Source organism: Falco naumanni, chromosome Z (genome assembly GCF_017639655.2).
Source record: "Falco naumanni isolate bFalNau1 chromosome Z, bFalNau1.pat, whole genome shotgun sequence".
NCBI classification, from domain to species: domain Eukaryota; kingdom Metazoa; phylum Chordata; class Aves; order Falconiformes; family Falconidae; genus Falco; species Falco naumanni.
In genome coordinates, this window is record NC_054080.1 from 31,921,969 (window position 1) to 31,942,492 (window position 20,524).

Below are 20,524 nucleotides of genomic sequence, written 5' to 3' on the forward strand. Positions count from 1 at the left end.
TCAGTCAGCAGAAGACACTTGTATACCAGTGGGCATGGAGACTTCCCATTTCCCTACTGTAGTTCTTTGAACAGTGAATTCCCTAAAAAATTCTTCTTCCAGTATATTTGAAATAAAAGTTAAATATTCATACTTTTGAGGAAATCCAGAAAGGATTGTCTAAAATGAGCTTTAATCAAACTGAGATTTGACATGACGCTATTTCATTAAACAGAACATTGAAATGAGTTCAAGATATATTTTGAAAGCTAAATAAATTCTCTCCGCATCTTCCACTCCTGTTCTGCTCCCTTTTCATGCTTTTTGCCCAGTCTCCCTCTTCACTCTTTTTAGCATTTTTATTTCATCGTCATCTACCTCCTTCCATGCTACTGCCCACCAAATCCATCCTGTCAATGTTATGAAAAATGTTTTAGTCAAACCCAGGTTTGTATCTTTGATACATATTAAGTGAATGAGTTAAAGATCCTGAAGAAAGAAATAAAGGACTGCAGTTATTTCCTTTGAGAACCCAAAGATACAAGTTCAATGGCACGTTTGTATGCAATAAGCATAAAACGAGAAGGATCATAGACTCTGGGTTGTTGGAGAAGCATTTTGGTAACTGGAGAGTAACCTTTTCAAGTCACTCCTGCATGGGATACTTATAAGTTAAACTTGAGGCAAAATCCAAAGCAAGCTTACAGAGTTACAGGTTTCCCAAAGCACTAGCAATGGTTTACTTGAGTAGTATTGCATGAGCAATTTCTGCTTCAGCCTCCCTCTAACGTTATCACAAGCAAATGGCTATGCTTCCCAAGCATCTGCTCGATAACAATTTCACTTAGTTCCAGTCACAGGCAGCAATCATTTTAAAAAGAAATTATAAATGTGAGAAAAGAACAGATAATGTAGAAGTGACTTCTCCAGTTTCAATGTATAAAACTCCTGGTAACAATCAAATTACTTCAATCAACAGATGCATCTAATACAAGTTCAGGATTAGTCCCCAGCTGAAAAGTGGACACTCATTTTAGTAACAATATCCAGCTTGCCCTCAAGTGTGACTCCTCATTCCACTGTGAAATGTCTTTCAAAGAAACACTACTAGTCCATCATTCAGATGCATGTTCAGAAGTTCAGAACATAAGGGAAGCATTGCTAGATAACTACAGCTGCCTACCTTACACTAAGGTATGAACTTGCTGAGAAACCCAAAGTGTGTTCCTAGATGCTTTGCCTAGGTACTTTTCAGCTTCATTTTTGCCAGCTCTTTCTATTCTCCTTTTCCAGACTTTTTTTTTTCAGTTGCATGTTTCTGTCTCTATCAAAAAACCCAAAAACCTAATGTCTCATGTTAGCATTTATTAGTATGTTTCAAAAAGTCATTCTCAAAATAATCAAGCCTTTTATTCCAATATTCTCATTTAAAATTGAATTTACCTCAAGACAGGTTTAACTATGAAAATTCCTTTGAACCTCAATAAAACAAAACCTGAGCCCCATGAAATGCTCTGCCACCTCTTGGTTTGAAAATGCATGTTTGTATGAACAAACATTGTGGGGAGGGGAAGTGGCAAGAGAAAAAAACATTACCAAGCTGCCTCCAATCTGCTCTTTATTAACAGATAAACTTAAGCCACACTTGAAGGGGAAGGTATTTTTGTGTACTGTTCTGGTTTGTTCTTAACTTTGGAGTTGCTGAATCTAGGGAACTCCATAGCTGCTTCACGTTAACAGCATGTAAAGGTCATTCTGCCTTCCCATCTGACTGTGATTCATCTCAATTGACTTCACCTTTTCATATTAAAAAGGAAACAAACATTGCACCAAAAATGAATGTATGCATTATGTTATAATTTAAAATGCATGAATCTTTTCTTATTGTGACTTAACCACTATATTCAAGCTACTAATGCCTGGTGCCCTACCTCTGTGCTGCAAATACTCTCCACAGGAATTCCACGTTTTCCCCTTCAGAAGAACCTACTGGTTTTGAGTGGAAGAGTTGAAAATAATAATTGAAAAAAAAAGCATCAAGACTTAGGCTATCCCTGCAAGTATCCTTCACTTTAAATTGAAGTCCAGTCATAGGGGTTTGTCTTAGCATTCAACTGAAATGTTATCATCCACCAGTTGTCACTAGCTGAGAATCTGCATTGAAAAGCTTGAATCTGCAGCAGCAAATGTGAGTGAGATTTGGGGTTATCTAATTGGGTTATCTTCTGGGGGTTTCTTTCCCTCAAAAAACCTGGCAGCACACATTTTCTGTGGAATTCAGAAATGGTACGGCCCGAAGACTTGCCAGCACAACTCTGATGAATGCCCAGACGGTCCACAAATGAAAAACAAAGGTTCAGAGCGGGGTGAGCTACACAGATTGCTCAGAACTGTGTCCAGTCAGGTCTTGAATGTGTCCAGGTATGGAGACTCCACAGCCTCTCTGGGCAACTCATTGCAGTGCTTGACAACACTTACATAAAAAAAGTTTTACTTCATTTAAAAAAAAAACCCTGTATATCATTTTCTGCCCACTGCCTCCTGTCTATTCACTAGGCACCACCAAGGGGACCCTGGTTCAATTTTCTTTATTCTGTCCCATCACATATTACCTACACTGATAAGATCCCTGCTGCGTTTTTGCTGTCCAGGCTGAACAGTCCTAGAACTCTCAGTGAAGAATCCCGTATAACAGACATTCCAATCTCTTCCTCACTTAATGGTCATTCACTGCACTCACTACATTATACCCATGCCTTTCTTTTACTGGGGAGCCCAGAATTGGACCCAGGATCCCAGATGTGGTCTCACCACAGATGAGGTAAGAGGAAGGACTGACCTGCTGATAACTGTCCTAACGCAGCCTTGGACGCTGTGAGCCTTCCTTCCACAAGGGTGCACTACTGGCTGATGTTCAACTTGATAGCCCCAAGAAGGCCTTGTCCTTCTCCACCAAGTGCTCTCCAGCCAGTCAGCACCCAATCTGCACTGGTGCATGGGATTATTTCTTCCCAGGTGTAGTATTCAGCATTTCCATTTGCTGAATCTAAAAAGGTTCCTGTCATCCCATTCCTCCAGCCTGTTGAGGTGCCTCTGGATGGCAGCAGACCCACCTACTGGATCAGCCACTCCTCCCAGATTTGTGTTGTGTGCAGACTTGCCGAGGGGGCACTGTGCCCCATTGTCCAGGTCATTGATGGAGATGTTAAAACAGTATTAGTCTGTGTCAAGCCCTGGGGTTGATCACTGTTGACGGCCTCCAGGAAGACTTTATCCTGCTGATCACAACCATATGAGCCCAGCAGACGAGCCACTTTTCAGTCCACCTCACTGTTCAGTTATTTAGCCTGAACTGCAACAGAATGGCTGAAGCATCGTATCAGTGCCATGTATGGTGCACATGGGGCTTCCTCAAATTGTCTGAAGACCTACTAATTCTTCCAATCAGATTGTCTGTAGCAGACACCCATAACAATATTGCCCATGCAGGTCTGTCCACTAAACCCTGAAGTTCTCAACTGTTTCATCATCCACCCCCAGGCAGAGCTCCAGGCGCTGCCACTGTTCTCTCACGTAAAGGACAACTCTCCCTCCTTACCTTCCAAACTTGCAATCATGGAATCACAGAATAGTTCAGGAAGGGAAGGTGCCTTTAACAATCATCTAGTCCACCCCTGCTGCCATGGGCAGGGACAGCTTTCACTAGATCACCACTTGTTACTGGTTTCCACTTGGACATTGAGCCACTGACTATAACTCTTTGGACGCTACCATCCAGCCAATTTCTTATTTATCTGAGTTCATTTGTCAAACCTGTATCTCTATAATACAACAGCAAGAATGTTGGGGGAGGACATATCAAAGGCCTTACAGAAGTCTAGGTAAATGACATCTGTTGCTCTTCTCTTGTCCACTGATGCAGTTAATCCATCATAGAAGGCGATTAGTCAGGCACAATTTGCCCTTGGTGAAGCAATGTTAGCTATCTCCAGCCACCTCCCTGTCTTCCATGTGTTTTGACATGTCTTCCAGAAGGATCTGTTCCATGATCTTGCCAGACACAGAGGTGAGGCTGTAGTGAGAGGTCAGTAGCTCCCAGGGTCCTCCTTTTTACCCTTTCATAAAACAGGCATCCCTTCTTGAAGATGAATCTGACTACTGAATGTAATGACTTCTTTGCAAGATAATCCCTTTCCTATAGTGCAATAGGTGGGATGGCATTCATTTTCACTTAGAAGCCACCCAAAATAAAGGGCCATTCATGCATGCTTTTAAACTATGCAACATTATAGTCACTGTGTGACATTTTCTTTAGTATTTCTAGGGCCCGAAGTATCCACATCAATCAAACAACACTAAACAAACAGCACTTCTCTTTTCCCTGCCAATCTTAATTGTCCTAACCAAAATGTTAAGCTACATCCTTGCACTTCTACGATACTCTATGGAAAACAAGACCCTCTAAGAAGTTCACAGCAACAGAGACACTTCACCTTAAGACTCTGCAGAAAAAGCTACCATGACTTGTATCTAGTTACATGTTACTGAGACTTTCCATTACTGAAAGGAGAGAAGCTCATCACAGACGTTTTGCCCCTCAACCCCTTTCCAGTACAGTAGCGACTCTAATAGCAGTTTGCCGTCACGAGCAAGTAGCATAAAAATTTTTCACATTTCATTTCTCAGATGAAAGCTACAAGTTGAAATTAAGCTGGTTTTGGACAAAAATAAAATGAAAGTGAAGGTGTAAACCAGAAGCTGGTAGAAACTTCAGTCTGTTTTGCCAGTATTTGCAGAAATACTGTCAGACGGAGCTCTGTGCTGGAATTTTCAGTAACACAGCCATATCCTGTAACCACCAACAGGGCAAGTTTCCTCACTTGATACAAATGTGTGTAGAAAAAAAATGTCAGGATAGGTGGAGCATGGATACTGCTATTGATACATTGCTACCATAAGCGGCACCTCTTTTGGCAGGCCTCCTAGACAGGATTTAATTATGATTACAAGCCATGATGTTGAAAGATAATTAATTCTTGAACTACAACGATCATCTTGCTAAACTTTACCTTAGCTCCTTTAATTATTCATAGCTGTAACACAGCTCTGCATTCTCATCCAGTTATTGTAACGATTCAACAGATTACAAATCAAGTGACAAGGACTTCAAGCTTCACAGTTTAAGACAGCACCTTTTAAAGTCCATGGTAAAATGCTCTCCTTCATTCTCTGACTATTTTTTTTCACATAATTGTCATATTAACTTGCTTACCTATATTGCAGTTTTATCATGGTTCCTAATGAAATACTACATTTTGCTAGGTTTGGTTCATGTTTTCCACCTGTTTTTTATTCCTTCCTCCAAATACACACACATATCTATGCACAAGTGTATTTTTAATAAGCAGCTTTGCAGTTCTCCAGGTTCTCTCTCCAAGTAGATTCATACATAAGAATGAAATAAAAAGATAACTCACCCTTAATTATTTCCCAGTTTTACTTCAAGCATCTTATTTATCCTAGAAAATTCACTCCATTATGCTATTCCTGTAAATATCTCAAAATCAGTGCCCTATGTAGAATAACTCACAAATGGCAGATATGAAACCACTGAGACTAGCAATTCTACCTTAATCTTCCTCTTTCATCACTATTTCTCCTCTTTTGACCACTAGGTGCAGTAGTGGTCATTAAAAAGAATTTAGAGGCAGCACCGGAGCATGTTACAGTAAAGACTGAATGCAGTATCATTTCTCTGAACACTGCTTTTAACTGAATAGCTAATCTGCATGCCATGCTATACTGTTGAACCTAAATGCCCAAACAGTGTTATAAACAATCTCCTTTTGTATACATAACTCTTTTTTTTTTTGTAGCTGATTTACCTTTTTCATATGCAGGTGTATTCTCTTGCAGCAGTCTGCTAAGCTGGAACCCATTCAAGTGCACAAAACGCAGTTGTTCTCTCATTGTCTTGCCTCCCACAACTGGCAATATAAGGTTCCCAACACTGTTTCTTGAAATTGGTAGACCAAGACCTACTGCCAACGTGCTAGCTAAATCAGTTTGTTGCACAAGTCCAGGCGGGGTTAGAGGACCTAGAAGAAAAAAAAAAAAAAAAAAAAAAAAAAAAAAAAGAAAAAAAAAGAGGGGAAAAAAGTATTCCAATAACAGGCCCATTCTATTTCTCCAAAGACAGCAGGCATGTTGTTAGGTTCAAAATTTTTTTGGTGTTAGATCATCTATTTCAAGTGATTTACAGCCCTGAGCAATCTTTTTCAGCTGCTGTCCTCTGCTGTTGTAAAACCAAAATTTATTCCATTCTCAGAATGTTATACAAGTAAGAAAAGAGATGGTCCAGATCACCTTAATATCAAGTTGCAGCCTATATCCTAAGAGGGTTTGATAACTTTTACATTAGAAAGAACAGTAAGCACTACAGTAGCCTAATTTAATGCATAAACTAAGACAGAGAATCTAAAATAATGCTGACAGCATTCTAGATGCTTTTTGATATAATGACAACAGCTCAAGATTTAATTAATATCAGGTTGCTAGGCAAACAGAATTAGAGGTCAGGTAAAGAATCCTGAGGCTAAAATTCATGGCTCCATGCAGGAAAACCCAGTGATTTTTAAAGGGTTCTGTGCAGGATCCCATTACCTTACTGCAGTCATCAGGATTAGCCTTCAATCCCACAGAATGAGGGAATGGAATCCCACATGCGTGGATTTTTTCACTAACATAAGTAACCTTTTGTTTAAGATTGTCTTGGCAATTGTCTCTTTGTGTGCTCTGCTAGTTACATAACAGTGTTTTTCTATTACACTTTTACTTCCTTTTCTTTGTAACTCCAGGCATTGAGTGTTTTAAGTACACAATTCTATACAGTCTTCATTACTCTCAAGGCTCCCTTTAAGAGCATTAGAACTTCTCTCATTTCTCATCTAGCTCTGATTAATCCCATACTTGTACAGAATGCCATCTATAATCCCCTAAAGCCTCTTTGCATGAGTGCCTATATGTCAGCAGTTTTCAGATCTCATCTTTAAAGGAAAGTTCTTAACTGGTTAAAAAACCACAAACTACAAAATGCATTTAGCCAATCATGTGTGACACATCTCTGTAAAAAGGCTACACAAGCAATACTCTGACAGCATACTAAATGCAAAAGCCCACAGAATTACTATTTTGAGGTCTACCAAATTAACCACAGTACATTTTGTTTACAGTAGGACCATAAGGACCAGTCACTAGAATTCTGATTACCGCAGCAATAAGAAGCAAGCTGCTGGATATTTACATGGGCATCATTAGAAATCACAAACTGGATCCCAAAAGACAGGTGCACATACTGTAAAAACTGCATCTTCAGTTTAAACCAAACAGAAACTAACCCTAACGAACAGCAGATTGCATTTACAGAATCTACATTCATGTAGCCTGGTTGTCAACACATAGAGGTGAAATCTATAAAGCAAAAACTTACCAGAGAGCTTTGGTCAGCTCTTGACTTTGTTTTGTTTTTATATCTGAAGAGTTCAATCACTCCTCAAGCAATGCTTTCTATTGCAGCTGTATAAGAGCTTTATAAATGAGACAGATAAATGTACTTCCACTGTGCTGCAGGAACCTCCAGCAAGATAAATAAGGCAAGGTTCTGCAAACAGGCTTTAAAAGCAAGGAAATCAGATGGAAATGAGCAAGAGGCAGAATGAAAGGCAGAGGGAAGTATTATTTTGAAGAAAATACTCTTGGAACAACTACATTTCACCAATTTGGTCAGTCAAGGAGTTATTTAAGCAAGACTCTACAAACTAGACTAAACATCTCTACCACACCACTCCCTTCTTGCCTCTTACCTTAACTTCTACTACACAAGCAGAAAACGAGTTTCAGAAACAGATAAACTCACATCACTGACTTAAAATTAACTGCCTGGCCAACACAGTAAATACACTCATGCTCTATATTCTTCCCTTAACACTTAGCAATCAACAGTCCTATTTTCACTGTTGTCATCTCTCACCCTTTCACAAGAGAAATTCTTCCTCTTTCCCGTTACTCTCAGCATGAGAAACTGTAATTTGTTCCTCTATCCTGGCTGTCTTACAGGGAAGAACAGAGGCCAGGGTAATATTCTGGCCAAGAAAGACAAAACTTAAAACTCATTTCAAATAGGATTTTACTTCTAATCCTATTCATTTACCAGTATCCCAGGATCCTGACAACATATCTCATTAGCTCTCAACACTCAAGGAGGACAGGGCTGCAAAATGTTATCATCTGAGAAATACCCAGTTTTCCCAGTGGTTACAAAGCTTAAGTCATGGATTCACCATAACACAAATACGAACTCTGGCTAAAACCAGAGTTTTAGGTCACACACAAGAATGGGCCTTGCCAGATATCTGCAGAACAAACCAAAGTACTTTTCAGGAAAAATTCCAGAGCTAATATAAATTAGAGATGGTAATGTATTCTACAAAGTCAAGCTTCTTTGACCCTTACCACTTCTCTTTTCAAAAGCAGAGCTGATAAACAGCAGTGGTGTGTGCACTTCTCCTTCTGAAGAACCACCATGACTACCTGTTTCAGACATCCCGTGATCCCCACAAACAACTAGCAAATTAGGCAGAGAAGCTTCTTCCTGCAAGTCACAGAAATAAATTTAAGTTACTGTACAAACAAAATGCATATACATAATGCTTCAATATCATTATCATTTTCACACTTGAATATTTCTCAGAGTAAACTCCATTTTTTAAATCGGCTCACAACACATGGGGCAGATTACAAGAGAAGTCTGCAACTAGCGTTATGCAGTAATGTTTAACAGTTAAGGCACACATTAAGTACTTAACATACTTTTCAATGTTACAAAAAACATAAAAATGCTTTAAAAAAAACCACGTCATTTACAGAGTCACAAGAAACTGACTGAAGGATTAAATAAAGCTCATCATACTATGGGAAGAAAATCAGGAATCCAGCAGCAGCAGAATTAAAAGAGAAGTAATCCCTCTCCACTTCTTCAGCTTCACTTAATTATTAATACAATATAAATGCTAATTTATGAGTATTGTAAATATTAATATAATAAACATTTAATATTAAAATATGATCCTATTTCTAATAGTTTCTAGTCTCTCAAGCGCTTTTGGGGTAGAAATCTAACATGACTGATGTCAAATGACGTTTATTTTTCTGAAGAAAGAGAAACAAGCATAAGTGAGGCCTGTCCAACAATTCTGAGCTAACAAATCAGAGATGGCAGAGAATAAGTATTGTCATTACATAACAAAGCAGCTTTTTGCCATCTCTAGTTATTACCAGTACCTGTTGTATCCAAAAGTTTTTTTTTTTTTTATTTCTGTATTCTAAAACTGAGATAGTGGCTTGTATATAGTTGGCAAAAGCAAAAAAAGAGTTGTGGCAAAACCACTGCATTGTTAATGAGATTATAACTTCCACAAGCAGGATTTAACCTCTGTTTTCATTTAAAAAATGTATTGATCTAAAAATACTATTTAAATTTCATAGGTAGCTATTCTGAACTGCAGTTGCCAAAAACACACAAGAAAAAAGCTTCAGGTCACTTGGAATATAGGACTTTATATTTCAACGTCCAGACTATTTAGATCAGTGACAACCTACATTTCCAAATCTAAAAACAGATTGGGATTTAGTAAGAAAAACTGCTTTCTACAACCATCATTTCCATTTGAATCTTTTTGATATCTAAGAATTAAGTATGCCTCCACAATTGTAGAAATTAGAGCCATTGGCTATACATGTTCATTATTCCTTCTGCTGAATTTCATTAATAAAAAGTACACCAACCACCATTTTAATTCTTAAGAGAATTTTGGCATGCAATCCTCTCCTCTTCCTGCACACCAAGGGGGAGTTATTTTCCACAGCTGTTCAGAAGAGACTTAACAGATGTTATTAAGGTCAGCTGGTAAATCCTTAAAAATGGTACACAATACTGTTAACTGGGGAATGGCTTGGAAGGAAAAGAACAGAGTATCTGCTTTGGTCTAGGAGTAAACAAGATATCACCCACAAACAAGCAAGCATTTTAAAGTATTGGTCTACAACTAACAGACATAGATCCAAGAAGGAGCTATATTACCTTTGAAAGAAGAGAAATATGAATCTTCTTCAGTATGTTATCCATTTCACGAAGTTTTGGTCCCACTAATGGGCTGTTTGGCCCAGTCATATGTCCAATATGGTCCAACCCCAGGTAATGTAGTATTAGGAGATCCCAGTCTTCTCTCTTTAACACTCTATCCAAATGCCTGGTAACATTATCATCAACCTCAGAAATAAGGAAAATGGTTAAAAGATAAAAATTATTTCCCTCTTGTAACAAACATAGAAAAATTAGATCACGCTACTCATGAAAATTCTGAAGAAGCTGATGAGAATTGCAGTCACTCACAATATCAACAAGAAGCTAAAAAAAAAAAAAAAAACACAACCCACAACAGAAAAAAAACCCCACCTGAAACTCAGATTGAGTAGTTCAATGCCAGGCAGTCAAAAAACCTGTCTTACGAAACAGATTCTTCACCTCATTTCACTCTTTCCTGGTTATGAGGCATCAGATTACACACAAACAGAGAAAATGGGTTGCCACGCTTCCACAGACACTTTTAAAAAATGTTTCGAGCAATTTTCAGTCACTTTCACACTCCTGATTTATCACTTCACAAGAAATAGGTACAGGGAAAAGCCTCTCTTTGGTGCTTGGAAGCACAGAGGAAAAAAAACCACCACTGCTCTTTCAACTCAGTTTTTTGCTACTGTGCAAACACAAAAAGATTGTACTTGCTGTAAGAAAAAGAACTGATGACATAGCAAGAAAGAAAAATTATTCAAAAAGTGCTATTTGGGGCCTAACTCACATTTTCTCCTGCTTAAGTTCACAACCTATTTTTAGTTGCATATATTTCTTCCAAGATACAAAAAATCCTTACAAAATTTCACATGTAATGCTGCATTGTTGACTCCAGATAATAACTACCTAAAAAAACTATAAGAAGCTTTCCACTTAATGGACTATATTCAGAAAACACAAAGGCTCATAAGGAGCTTGAGAGCCACATAATTGCAGCCCCAGCAGCATGTTTGCACTTTTCCACTCCATGTTGAAGCTTCTGCAAGTCTTATTAAAGTAACCAATTAAAAGTATCTTCCAATTCACATGTTAGACCTAACTTCCTTAAACATGAAAATAAACCACAACGGTAGCAGCAGGTCAATGGCCTGAGGTTTTACAAACAATAAAAGTTCAAAATATGAATTAAAATTGCCAAACCATTTACTTTTTTAGTGTGCCTACAATAAGAATTTTCACAATTTAAGTAATTTACTTTTTATGCTTCCTCTTTGATAACATACCGAAACACTACTCATACTGCAACTACAAAAGCAATTCGATACTATAGAATGTATGCCTCTAAGAGGCCAAGATTATATATTCATGGCCCTTTTAAAGATGGCACACACTTACATAAATAGCAAACTGGAAACATGGATAGTGGAAGTTTTAAACAAAGCAAGTTGTCTAACTTACTACCACAAGTCTTTTGAGAATATTGTATGTTTAGAAAACCCACACAATAACACACTGCTTGTTACTGTATCATCCAAACACTTCCTACAGCGTATGCATGAGGATGGAAATGCTTAGCTTCCACATTGTCAATACTAAAAACACATATAAATCCAATTTCTGTTTAATTAGCAGGTTCATGTATCAGAACAAGAATACTTTTACTCATTTGTTCTTAGAAGTTGCCACAATGTGTTTGTGTGTAAATAACTCAGATTATTTAACTTCAGATTACACAAAGCCTCTCACCTCTGTAAAGTCTGACACAAAAAAGGATGTTGTTCCATCATGTTCCACAAAATGCTTTGGAAACAATTTAACCCAAGTATCATCACCATAAAAAATTATTCTTTTTCCAGTTGTTTTTGCCTGCCATATCAGATTGTCATCCAACAAGGCTGGAGAATTGAGGTTCACAATAACATCGATGAAGCCAGGTATGCTACCCGTCATCAAAGCCTACATAAAGCAAGAAAAGAAAAGAGACATATTAACAGAAACAAAGAAGTTTCCAGTAGTCAGAAGACAGTATTAGTGTAAGAGGAAGTAATGAAACAGCAGAAAAATTACACTTTCAATAAAGAAACATAATAAAGGAAAAGAACACGTGAGCTGCCATGTCATACTACATCATCTGCCACAACACAGTGCTAGCTGATGTCAGAGAGAATAAGTGCTTTGCAGAAAGCCAAAAATAATGTTTTCTTAATTAGTGGACAGCAAAACGACCTTGTATGCGAGTTGAAATTTGCTTCATTTACTGGTCATTAAATCAGAATGGTTTGGGTTGGAAGGGACCTTAAAGACCATCTAGTTCCAACCCCCCTGCCATGCGCAGGGACACCTCCCACTGGACCAGGTTGCTCAAAGCTCCATCCAGCCTGGCCTCCAACACTCCCAGGGATGGGGCATCCACAGCTTCTCTGGGCTACCTGTTCCAGTGTCTTGCCACCTTCACAGTAAAGAATTTCTTCCTAGTATCTAACCTAACCTACATTTACTCTCTTTCAGTTTAAAGCCATTACTCCTTGTCCTAACACTACAAGCACTTGTGAAAAGTCTCCCTCCAGCTTTCTTGTAGGCGCCCTTTAGATACTGGAAGGCTGCTATAAGGTCTCCCTGGAGCCTCTCTTCTCAAAGCTGACAACACCAACCCTCTCAGCCTTGACTTTGTAGGAGAGGTGCTCCAGCCCTCTGATCATCTTCATGGCTCTCCTTTGGACTCACTCCAACAGGTCCATGTCCTTCTTACGTTGAGGGCCCCAGAACTGAATACACTGCTCCAGGTGGGGTCTCACAACAGCTGAGTAGAGGGGAAGAATCACTTCCCTCAGCCTGCTGATCATGCTTCTTTTGATGCAGCCCAGGATACAGCTGGCTTTCTGGGCTGCAAGCGCATATTTCTGGGTCACATCAAGTTTCTCATCTACCAACACTCCCAAGTCCTTCTCCTCAGGGCTACTTTCAATCCATTCTCTGCCCAATCTGTACTTCTGCTTGCAATTGCCCCAACCCAGGCACAGGACCTTGCACTTGGCCTTGATGAACTTCATGAGGTTTGCATGGGTCCACCTCTCAAGCCTGTCAGGGTCCCTCTGGATGGCATCCCTTCCCTCCAGTGTGTCAACCACACCACACAGCTTGGTGCTGTCTGAAAACTTGCCAAGGGTGCCCTCAATCCCGCTGTCCATGTCACCAGCAAAGACATTAAACAGCACCGGTCCCAGTACCAACCCCTAAGGAACACCAGTCGTCACTGGCCTCTACCTGGACACTGAGCCGTTGACCACAACTCTTCCGAGTGTAACCCATCCAGCCAACTCCTTATCTACCAAGTAGTCCATCCATCAAATACATGTCTCTCCCATTTAGAGACAAGGATGTCATGTAGGACAGTGTCAAATGCTTTGCATAAGTCCAGGCAGATGACAGCAATTGCTCTTCCTTCATCCATCAACACCATAACCCTGTCACAGAAGGCCACCAGATTTGTCAGGCATGATTTGCCCTTAGTGAAGCCATGTTGGCTGTCACCAACCACCTCATTATTTTCCATGTGTCTTAGCACAGTTTCCAGGAGGACCTGCTCCATGATCTTGCCGGGCACAGAGGTGAGACTGTGCTGGTCTGTAGTTCCCCAGGTCCTTATTTCCTTATCTCCCTTATTTCCCCTTTTCCAGTCAGTGGGAACTTCATCAGACTACCACCTCTTCTCAAATACAATGGATAGTGGCTTAGCCACTTCATCTGCCAGTTCCCTCAGAACCCATGGATGCATCTCATCAGATCCCACGGACTTGTGCTCACTCCCTCAGCTTCTGCTTCTTCAGTGCAAGAAATATCACTCAGATCCACCACTGAGAAGCCTGCCTGATCAAGTATTTTGATGACACAGCCACAATTCATCTTTTAGTTACCTGGAACTAGGCACAATTTTCTTAAGCTCTGCAAGAACATCCCTATGACAAAACAGATTTACACAAAACTGGACTTCGTATCAGAAGTTACGAGAACACAGGTAAATACCAACAAAAAAGTTCTTAGAGAGAAGACGACTGGAAAGTTTAATGCCTGAGAGGCTACTGCCTTCCCATCATTACAAATAAAAAAAATTATGTCAATCATTTCATAAGCACTAGAGCCTTAACTGCCCTTAACTGATTCTCACAGACCTTCCTACCACAGAGCTACCAAATAAAAGAATAAAACAAGGCAAAGTGATTTAAGTGGAAGGTGCCACCTCTTCCTCTTACTCAGCCCCTCTACTCTCATTTGTTCCCTGACCTGATGTTTCTTGCAGGAAGCACCTCTGGGCCATGGCAAATCAGGACTGTCACACGCTCTACTACAGCAAAGCAAGTTTCAGCCCAAATTTCAGTAACACGGCAAACCTGCCCTTCATGTCAACTCTGAGCATATGAAACAACACTGCCTTCAAAACTTTCTCAATGGAACAACCCTAAGTAGAAAAAAAACACTTACCTTAATTCGAGGCATTGTCACAGTGGGTGGCTTCGCTTCAGCAATGAAACTGTAGGATGTCCCTTTCTCAACAACTTGTGTAGTATATGGCATGAACTGTTTACCTTTGGATCCAAACACAAAGTCATCTCTCAAAGCATCTATCAGCACGAGGACAACTTTTTTGAAAAGCGGTGGTGGAATTTTGGTCCAGTTAGAAACCATTCCTAAACAACAACAACAAAACAAGGGTATATAAAAGTCATCAGCAAATTTTAACAATGGCTAGACAGAAGTTGAAGGACAATATCACAGAAATAAGTACTTCCAACTTCTTTATTAAATTTACATTCGGAAGCGAGAAGTTGCAAACAACAGCAAACACAAGAAGTAATCAGAGGAAGCTGAGTTTTCAGGCCATACAGTACAGGCATGACATGACAACTACAACAAAAAGTCCAATACAGCTTGTAGGGTGGAAGACAAAATGTGAATGGAATGCACGATGTGCAATTGGAAGAAATAAGGAAAAGCTGCAAAATTGAGAATGTTCAAAGGAATAAGAAATGATAGCTGCTACCTTCTCTCTTTTTAATTTAGTAAAGCTGAACTACATATAACCAACAGACAACTTTTGTTAGAAAAAAGATGCAGCATTCACCTGTGCTAATACCCAATTTTGCACATCAGAAGGTATGTCAAGCAATGCCTCTCAATCAAATCCCACCAAGAGAGAACAGGAAAATTACCAAGAAACAGACAGTTTCACTGAAACATGAAGGGAAAAGATTTGTGTACGCTTGCAGCCTTCAAGGTAGAAGGCTGTATGTCTGGATAGTTCGGTGATGGCAGCTGCAGGGCCAGAATCCAATTCCAAAATCCCCTGAACATGTTACATGGGTGGGCACAGCAAAATGCTGCTGTGCATCGGGTAGTGGGCAGTGTCATGCCTTCAAGTCCACGTCTTTCTCTTGTATGGACTTAATGCTGGCCACAGCAACTCTGCATTTGCAGTGAGCTTGGTCCACATGGTGACATTTAGCTTTTACAGCAGCAGTTATTAGCCCAATCTCTAGAGGTCCCATATCTCTACCAGGAAAAAAAAAACACAGAAGGACAAAATGGAAGCAGAACAGATTCTACCCACAGATCTCTCCTCAGACAGCATTGTGGCAAAGCAACTTCTCAGTACATGCATCATATAATGTTCGGTTAGTAAACATGTCAGAAACTGTATTTTTGAGTACATATATAAGCATCAATAAATTGACATTGACAGACTCACTACTGCTAGTGATTTTCTCAGGTAAGGAAACTAGGGAGGGGGGGCACAGCAAGGGAAAGAAGGAAATCACAACAACAACAAAATGCTATCTGATTAGCATTTTAATCAGCTACCCTGAGTTTTTCCAGAATGAATTATCAACTTATTAGCAGGCATGCTTTGCTTTGGCTCTCAGCAAAAAACAAGAAGGCACAACTGGATGTACTGTGCTGTCAGTTTTATCCTCATAATTTACTCCTATCCACTTGCTTAGGGAAACAAACATTGCTGGACACCAAAAATGTTCAGATCACAAACACATATACCCTACTCACAACTCCCTCCTACAGCGTTACTCATCAGTAAGTCAAAGTACTGAGAAGTGCAAAGGAATTAGGAGTCAATTACAGGCCATCTAAAATAGTTATAATAGATAAGTAGATAGATAAAATAGCTAGAGCAAACATTGTGCAACTCTTGGCACATGGCATGCTTATTTACCCCTGCTATGGTTATTTAGAAAACAGTTTTTTTAAATGAAGCTGAAGTTCTGTAAGCACTGAAAAAAACCACAGGTTCTACCAAAAACTTACCACAACAATGTGCTGCAAGGCTTTATTATTATACAGTCATCCCACAGGCAATACAGCATGGATTCATTTTGGCTGTCAGGGCTCACAAAGTGAAACATTGAGGAAATACAGAAGCACTGAATAAATATTATTTTCTGAACAGATCTAAAGTAGGCTGAAAGTCTTATGTATAATGGTTTAGTAAGCAATCCCCTGCCTTTAGAGCTTATCATCCAAACCAAAAGATCACTCTACAAAGCTGTAACCCAAGAACTATAGAAAGGGAGTATTCTTCCACTGTCACTCCATTTTTGCCCAACTATACCTAGGATTACTAGCAACATGCCTAAACTTAAACTGTTTGTGGAGTCCTGTTGTACACATTTATACTTTTCAACTCAAACTAGTCTTTTTAAAACGCAGTTGTCTGACACTTCCCTCCCACCCAAAAAGCCTCCTTCCATGTCAGTCTCCTGCTAATAATCACATGTGAATGCAACATTTCACTCACAGCAGCCCATCAAACATCTCTGACAGTCTTGGTAATCTCCAGCTAAAAAGCAACCTGCTGTTTGGCAGCATCTACTCAGGACTTACCAAATTAGATTCTTTCAGTTATTCATCTTAACTGGTATCAGCACACCACACTCTAGTTTACACAACGTTCTCTTCCCTCCACTGTTTCTAGCAACGTAAGTAAGCTTGTCCCAACACACATAGTATCATACACTTTAGAAGAATTAATAATAACAAGCAGCTAAACACCCAGTTTGGCACTCACAGCCCTATTCCATCAAGTAACCATAAGCAGATGTTCCAAGTGAGAGCTCTGTATGAGCAAAATACCACTGAATCCAGCTGTCCACTGAACCTGAAGTTTCACCCCACAAGCTCCAAACACTGCTGAAGAACACTCCATCAAGTACACATTTCTTCACATTATTTTAATACAACTTGCCACTGGACATACATATAAGATGGCTATGTATCAGCATATCCTCTACCGACTCTTCATTAAAAAGAAGTTTCACAATTTCAACTAAGGAGTACAGCAGGACCTGTAGAGACCCTGATTTCAGAGAAACTGTAACGGACAGTGCTATTGTGCATCCTGCAATCTGACCAGTCTGTGAAGGAAACCCGTATTACTACAGTTGCTTTCCTCACTACTGAAGCATTAAAAGTCTCACTAAAGTGGCATTAAGACACTCACACACCTCAGTGACCGTCACAGAAACACTGATCCCCCAAACACAACACAGCCAGTAAGGTAACAGAGCAAGCACGAGAAGCGTTGCAACTGAAATGGCACTAATTAATGCAAACAACTTACCATTAGAGTATGGATATGACAGCTGTACCGGATAGGGAAAGTGTAATAAAACGACAGAAAAGTGCACCCTACAGAGATGTGACAGGTGATGCTTAAGGCTTTTTGCTACCGCAAGCAGATACTGCTGGCAGCGACCGACAACTGCATGCAAAATTAAGAACTAGTTACTATTATTATTTACAATTACTTTAGAACTTAACAGTTCTAAAATATTTCGGAAATGGGTCTGGAAGTAGGGTGGCGTTACAGAAACCCGTCCGGCAGCACGGCGGGCCCCGCGGCACAGGGCTCGCACCGGCTGCAGTCCCACAGCCCGAGACCCGGCACAAGCCGGCGGCGCCGAAGGGCAAAGGCGCCCAGGGACGCCGGGGCTCCGCCGCCCCGGCTCCTCGCCCGCCGGGCTCGGCCCGAACCGCGCGGCGCAGCCGAGGGCGGCGAGGCCGGGACGGGGGGTTACCGCGGCCACCGCTGCCCGTAGCTGCGGGGGGAAGGAACGGTGGCCCCGGTGAGCAGAGCCGCGGAGGAGTAGGGTGGCCTCGGCCAACAGGGGAGGGGCAGGCTGCTCCGGTTACCTGGGCCGGGCGGGGCCGGTTCGGCGGGAGGGTCCCCGCGGGCCTCCCTGCGGGGCAGGGACCTGACGGCCACCGGGAAGAAGCCGCGGAGAAACAGCGCGACCCCCAGGGCCTCCACCAGAAGGCAGGAGGCGGCGAACACACCCGAGCGCAGCCGCATCCTGCCCCGCCGCCGCCGCCGACCTCCGCCGGCTCTCCGGGGCGTCACCCGCAGCGCTCCGCCCCTTCCACCTCTCCCCACCCCTGCCCGCCGCTGACCAACCAGCGCCCACAGCTCTGTCCGCCGAGCCTTACTATTGGCTAGCGGTCACCCAACGCCTCCGCGAGAGGTGTGACCCTGAGCCGGAAGTAGACCTCCGCAACTCGCACCAATGGGAAGCCAGCTGGGGGGAGGGAGCGGCCTGTACCGGCAGGGCAGGGTCTGGCTGGGGGCCGGTCCCCGCGTCCCCGGCCGTGGCGGAAGCCCGGAGCGTTAAGGGATGGCGTCAGCAGGCTGCGTCGGGCCAGCGGCTGGCAGCATGCTGCACTCCGGCGATCGAAGGGCCCCAGGACGCGAGGCCCTGGCGAGCTACCCAGCCGTGCGGCCTCCTGCGGCCCAGCGACAGCGGGATGCTGAAGGAAGAGGGAAGTACTGAGGTGTCGGAGCTTCGGCTTCCCATGGGCAACCTGTGCTGCGACCACTTGCTTGTGCAGCCTGTGCTGAGAGCTGATGTTTCCTCCTGGAACTGGGAGCCCTGTGAGCTGCTTCCTGTAAAACACAGCACTGAAGCCTGAGCTGTGGTGGGGGGAGACTTTATGCGAAGTTCCAGCTAAGGCTGTATGGCAAGTGGGGAAGGAGACTGAAGTCGGTGACTATTGCAGGTGTTTGGCAAACAGAATTCTACCCCCGCCCCCCCTTTTTAAATAACACAGAATAAGTAATCTTTTAACCTTTCCATTGGAAAGGAAGCTGACTGTAGCAGGTGTGTCATGGCAGATGAAAGAGGAGAAATAAGTTTGTAAAAGACTTAACTTTCTGAGAAAGGAATAAAAAAAAGTTCTGCAAAGTGAAGCGGAGTTTATACTGGTCTCGCTGTGTTCATTGCTACAGGAAGGTACCCTGAAAATTTCATTTCCCAAAACAAAACTGCTTCTCATCTGTAGCCAGGCAGGTTCTTTATGTCCCACAAAAAAAGTACGTTTTCTTGCAACATAAGTAACTGCATAAGTAACGGCTGCACCTGTGGGTGGCGCGTTTTCCTAGATCTGGCAAGAGCAGTGTCCCACCAGCTACAGCCGGCCTGTCAGGCAGCCGCCGTCCTGGGGATAGAAGAATTATTTACTTTAAGAAAAAGAAATATGTAAATATCTATAATGAAAATCAGGAAAGAATTGGAAAAACTGAGGACGTTAACCTTTACAAACAGTTAACAAAACATGGCCTTCGGAGAAGGAATAGACACTGTAAGTACATCAGGCCAGGAAATAACATAAACTCAAGGAGAACCAAATGGTTAATGAGACTAAACAGAAAATTACTTGAACTGTGTGAGTTTTCAACGTCTGTGAAAGTTGGTATTCAGCAGTGAAGTGCAGCTGACTATGGAAAGTGCAATGAAATTCAGACAGAACGTGCAAGGCTTTAAATCAGTAGGAAAGGGCAAAAGGAAACTTCTGGCTCTTACTGCAGACCATTGTATGTCTGCTTCAAGCTCTGAAATGTCTTTAGGTAATGTGCCTCAAAGTTACATTATTTGTATGTCCAGAAAAACATATTTGTTACTTTTTATGGGCATTTTCTGCTTTCCTTTAAACCTTGAACTAGTAAGACTTTCCAAGCAGAAAAAAAGAAAGGTTAACTCCACTAACAAATACAAAACACCCTAATGTAGGTAGTGTTTATAAATCACAAAACAGCAACTAAAAATTTTCTGTCTTCTTTTTATTTCCTGGGCACATACTACAGCACTTTCCGTTTTAGCAATAAGGTTGAAATTTCCCAAACACTGCATCTTTCTCCATTGTTTCTACCTTCAGATTGCCACGTAAGATCATAATTTCTGTTTTCAGGCAAAAGGATTTCTCTGCAGACATTAATATACTAGCTGGCTTTGGTTCACACTCCCCAGAACTTGTGTCTGAGCATTTCCTGAGTAGCATCATTATTTCACCCCCATCATGATTTGGCAAGTTCTTGCAGCAACATGCTTTCAGGTTCATTATTATTGCACTTAACTG

The 20,524-nt window shown here is 41.3% G+C and overlaps 1 protein-coding gene across 4 annotated transcripts in view; it reads right to left on the bottom strand.

The window, feature by feature from the left end:
* Nucleotides 1-18,500, bottom strand: part of PIGG (phosphatidylinositol glycan anchor biosynthesis class G) — a 98,833-nt gene extending 80,333 nt beyond the window's left edge. For 3 of the 4 annotated variants that reach the window (XR_005825544.1, XM_040579424.1, XM_040579426.1), the window contains exons 1-6: nucleotides 18,308-18,500; nucleotides 14,588-14,793; nucleotides 11,855-12,064; nucleotides 10,118-10,306; nucleotides 8,491-8,629; nucleotides 5,865-6,077 (exon numbers count right to left, since the gene is read on the bottom strand). Coding sequence is in view for 3 of the 4 variants with exons in the window: in XM_040579424.1 (XP_040435358.1) it covers nucleotides 5,865-6,077; nucleotides 8,491-8,629; nucleotides 10,118-10,306; nucleotides 11,855-12,064; nucleotides 14,588-14,793; nucleotides 18,308-18,467 (1,117 nt within the window). In the remaining variant the exon portion in view is untranslated. Of the gene's footprint in view, nucleotides 1-5,864; nucleotides 6,078-8,490; nucleotides 8,630-10,117; nucleotides 10,307-11,854; nucleotides 12,065-14,587; nucleotides 14,794-17,735; nucleotides 17,757-18,307 lie in introns of those variants that run through there. The other variant, XM_040579425.1, reaches the window with a different exon arrangement.
* Between the last annotated feature and the right edge of the window lie 2,024 nt (nucleotides 18,501-20,524).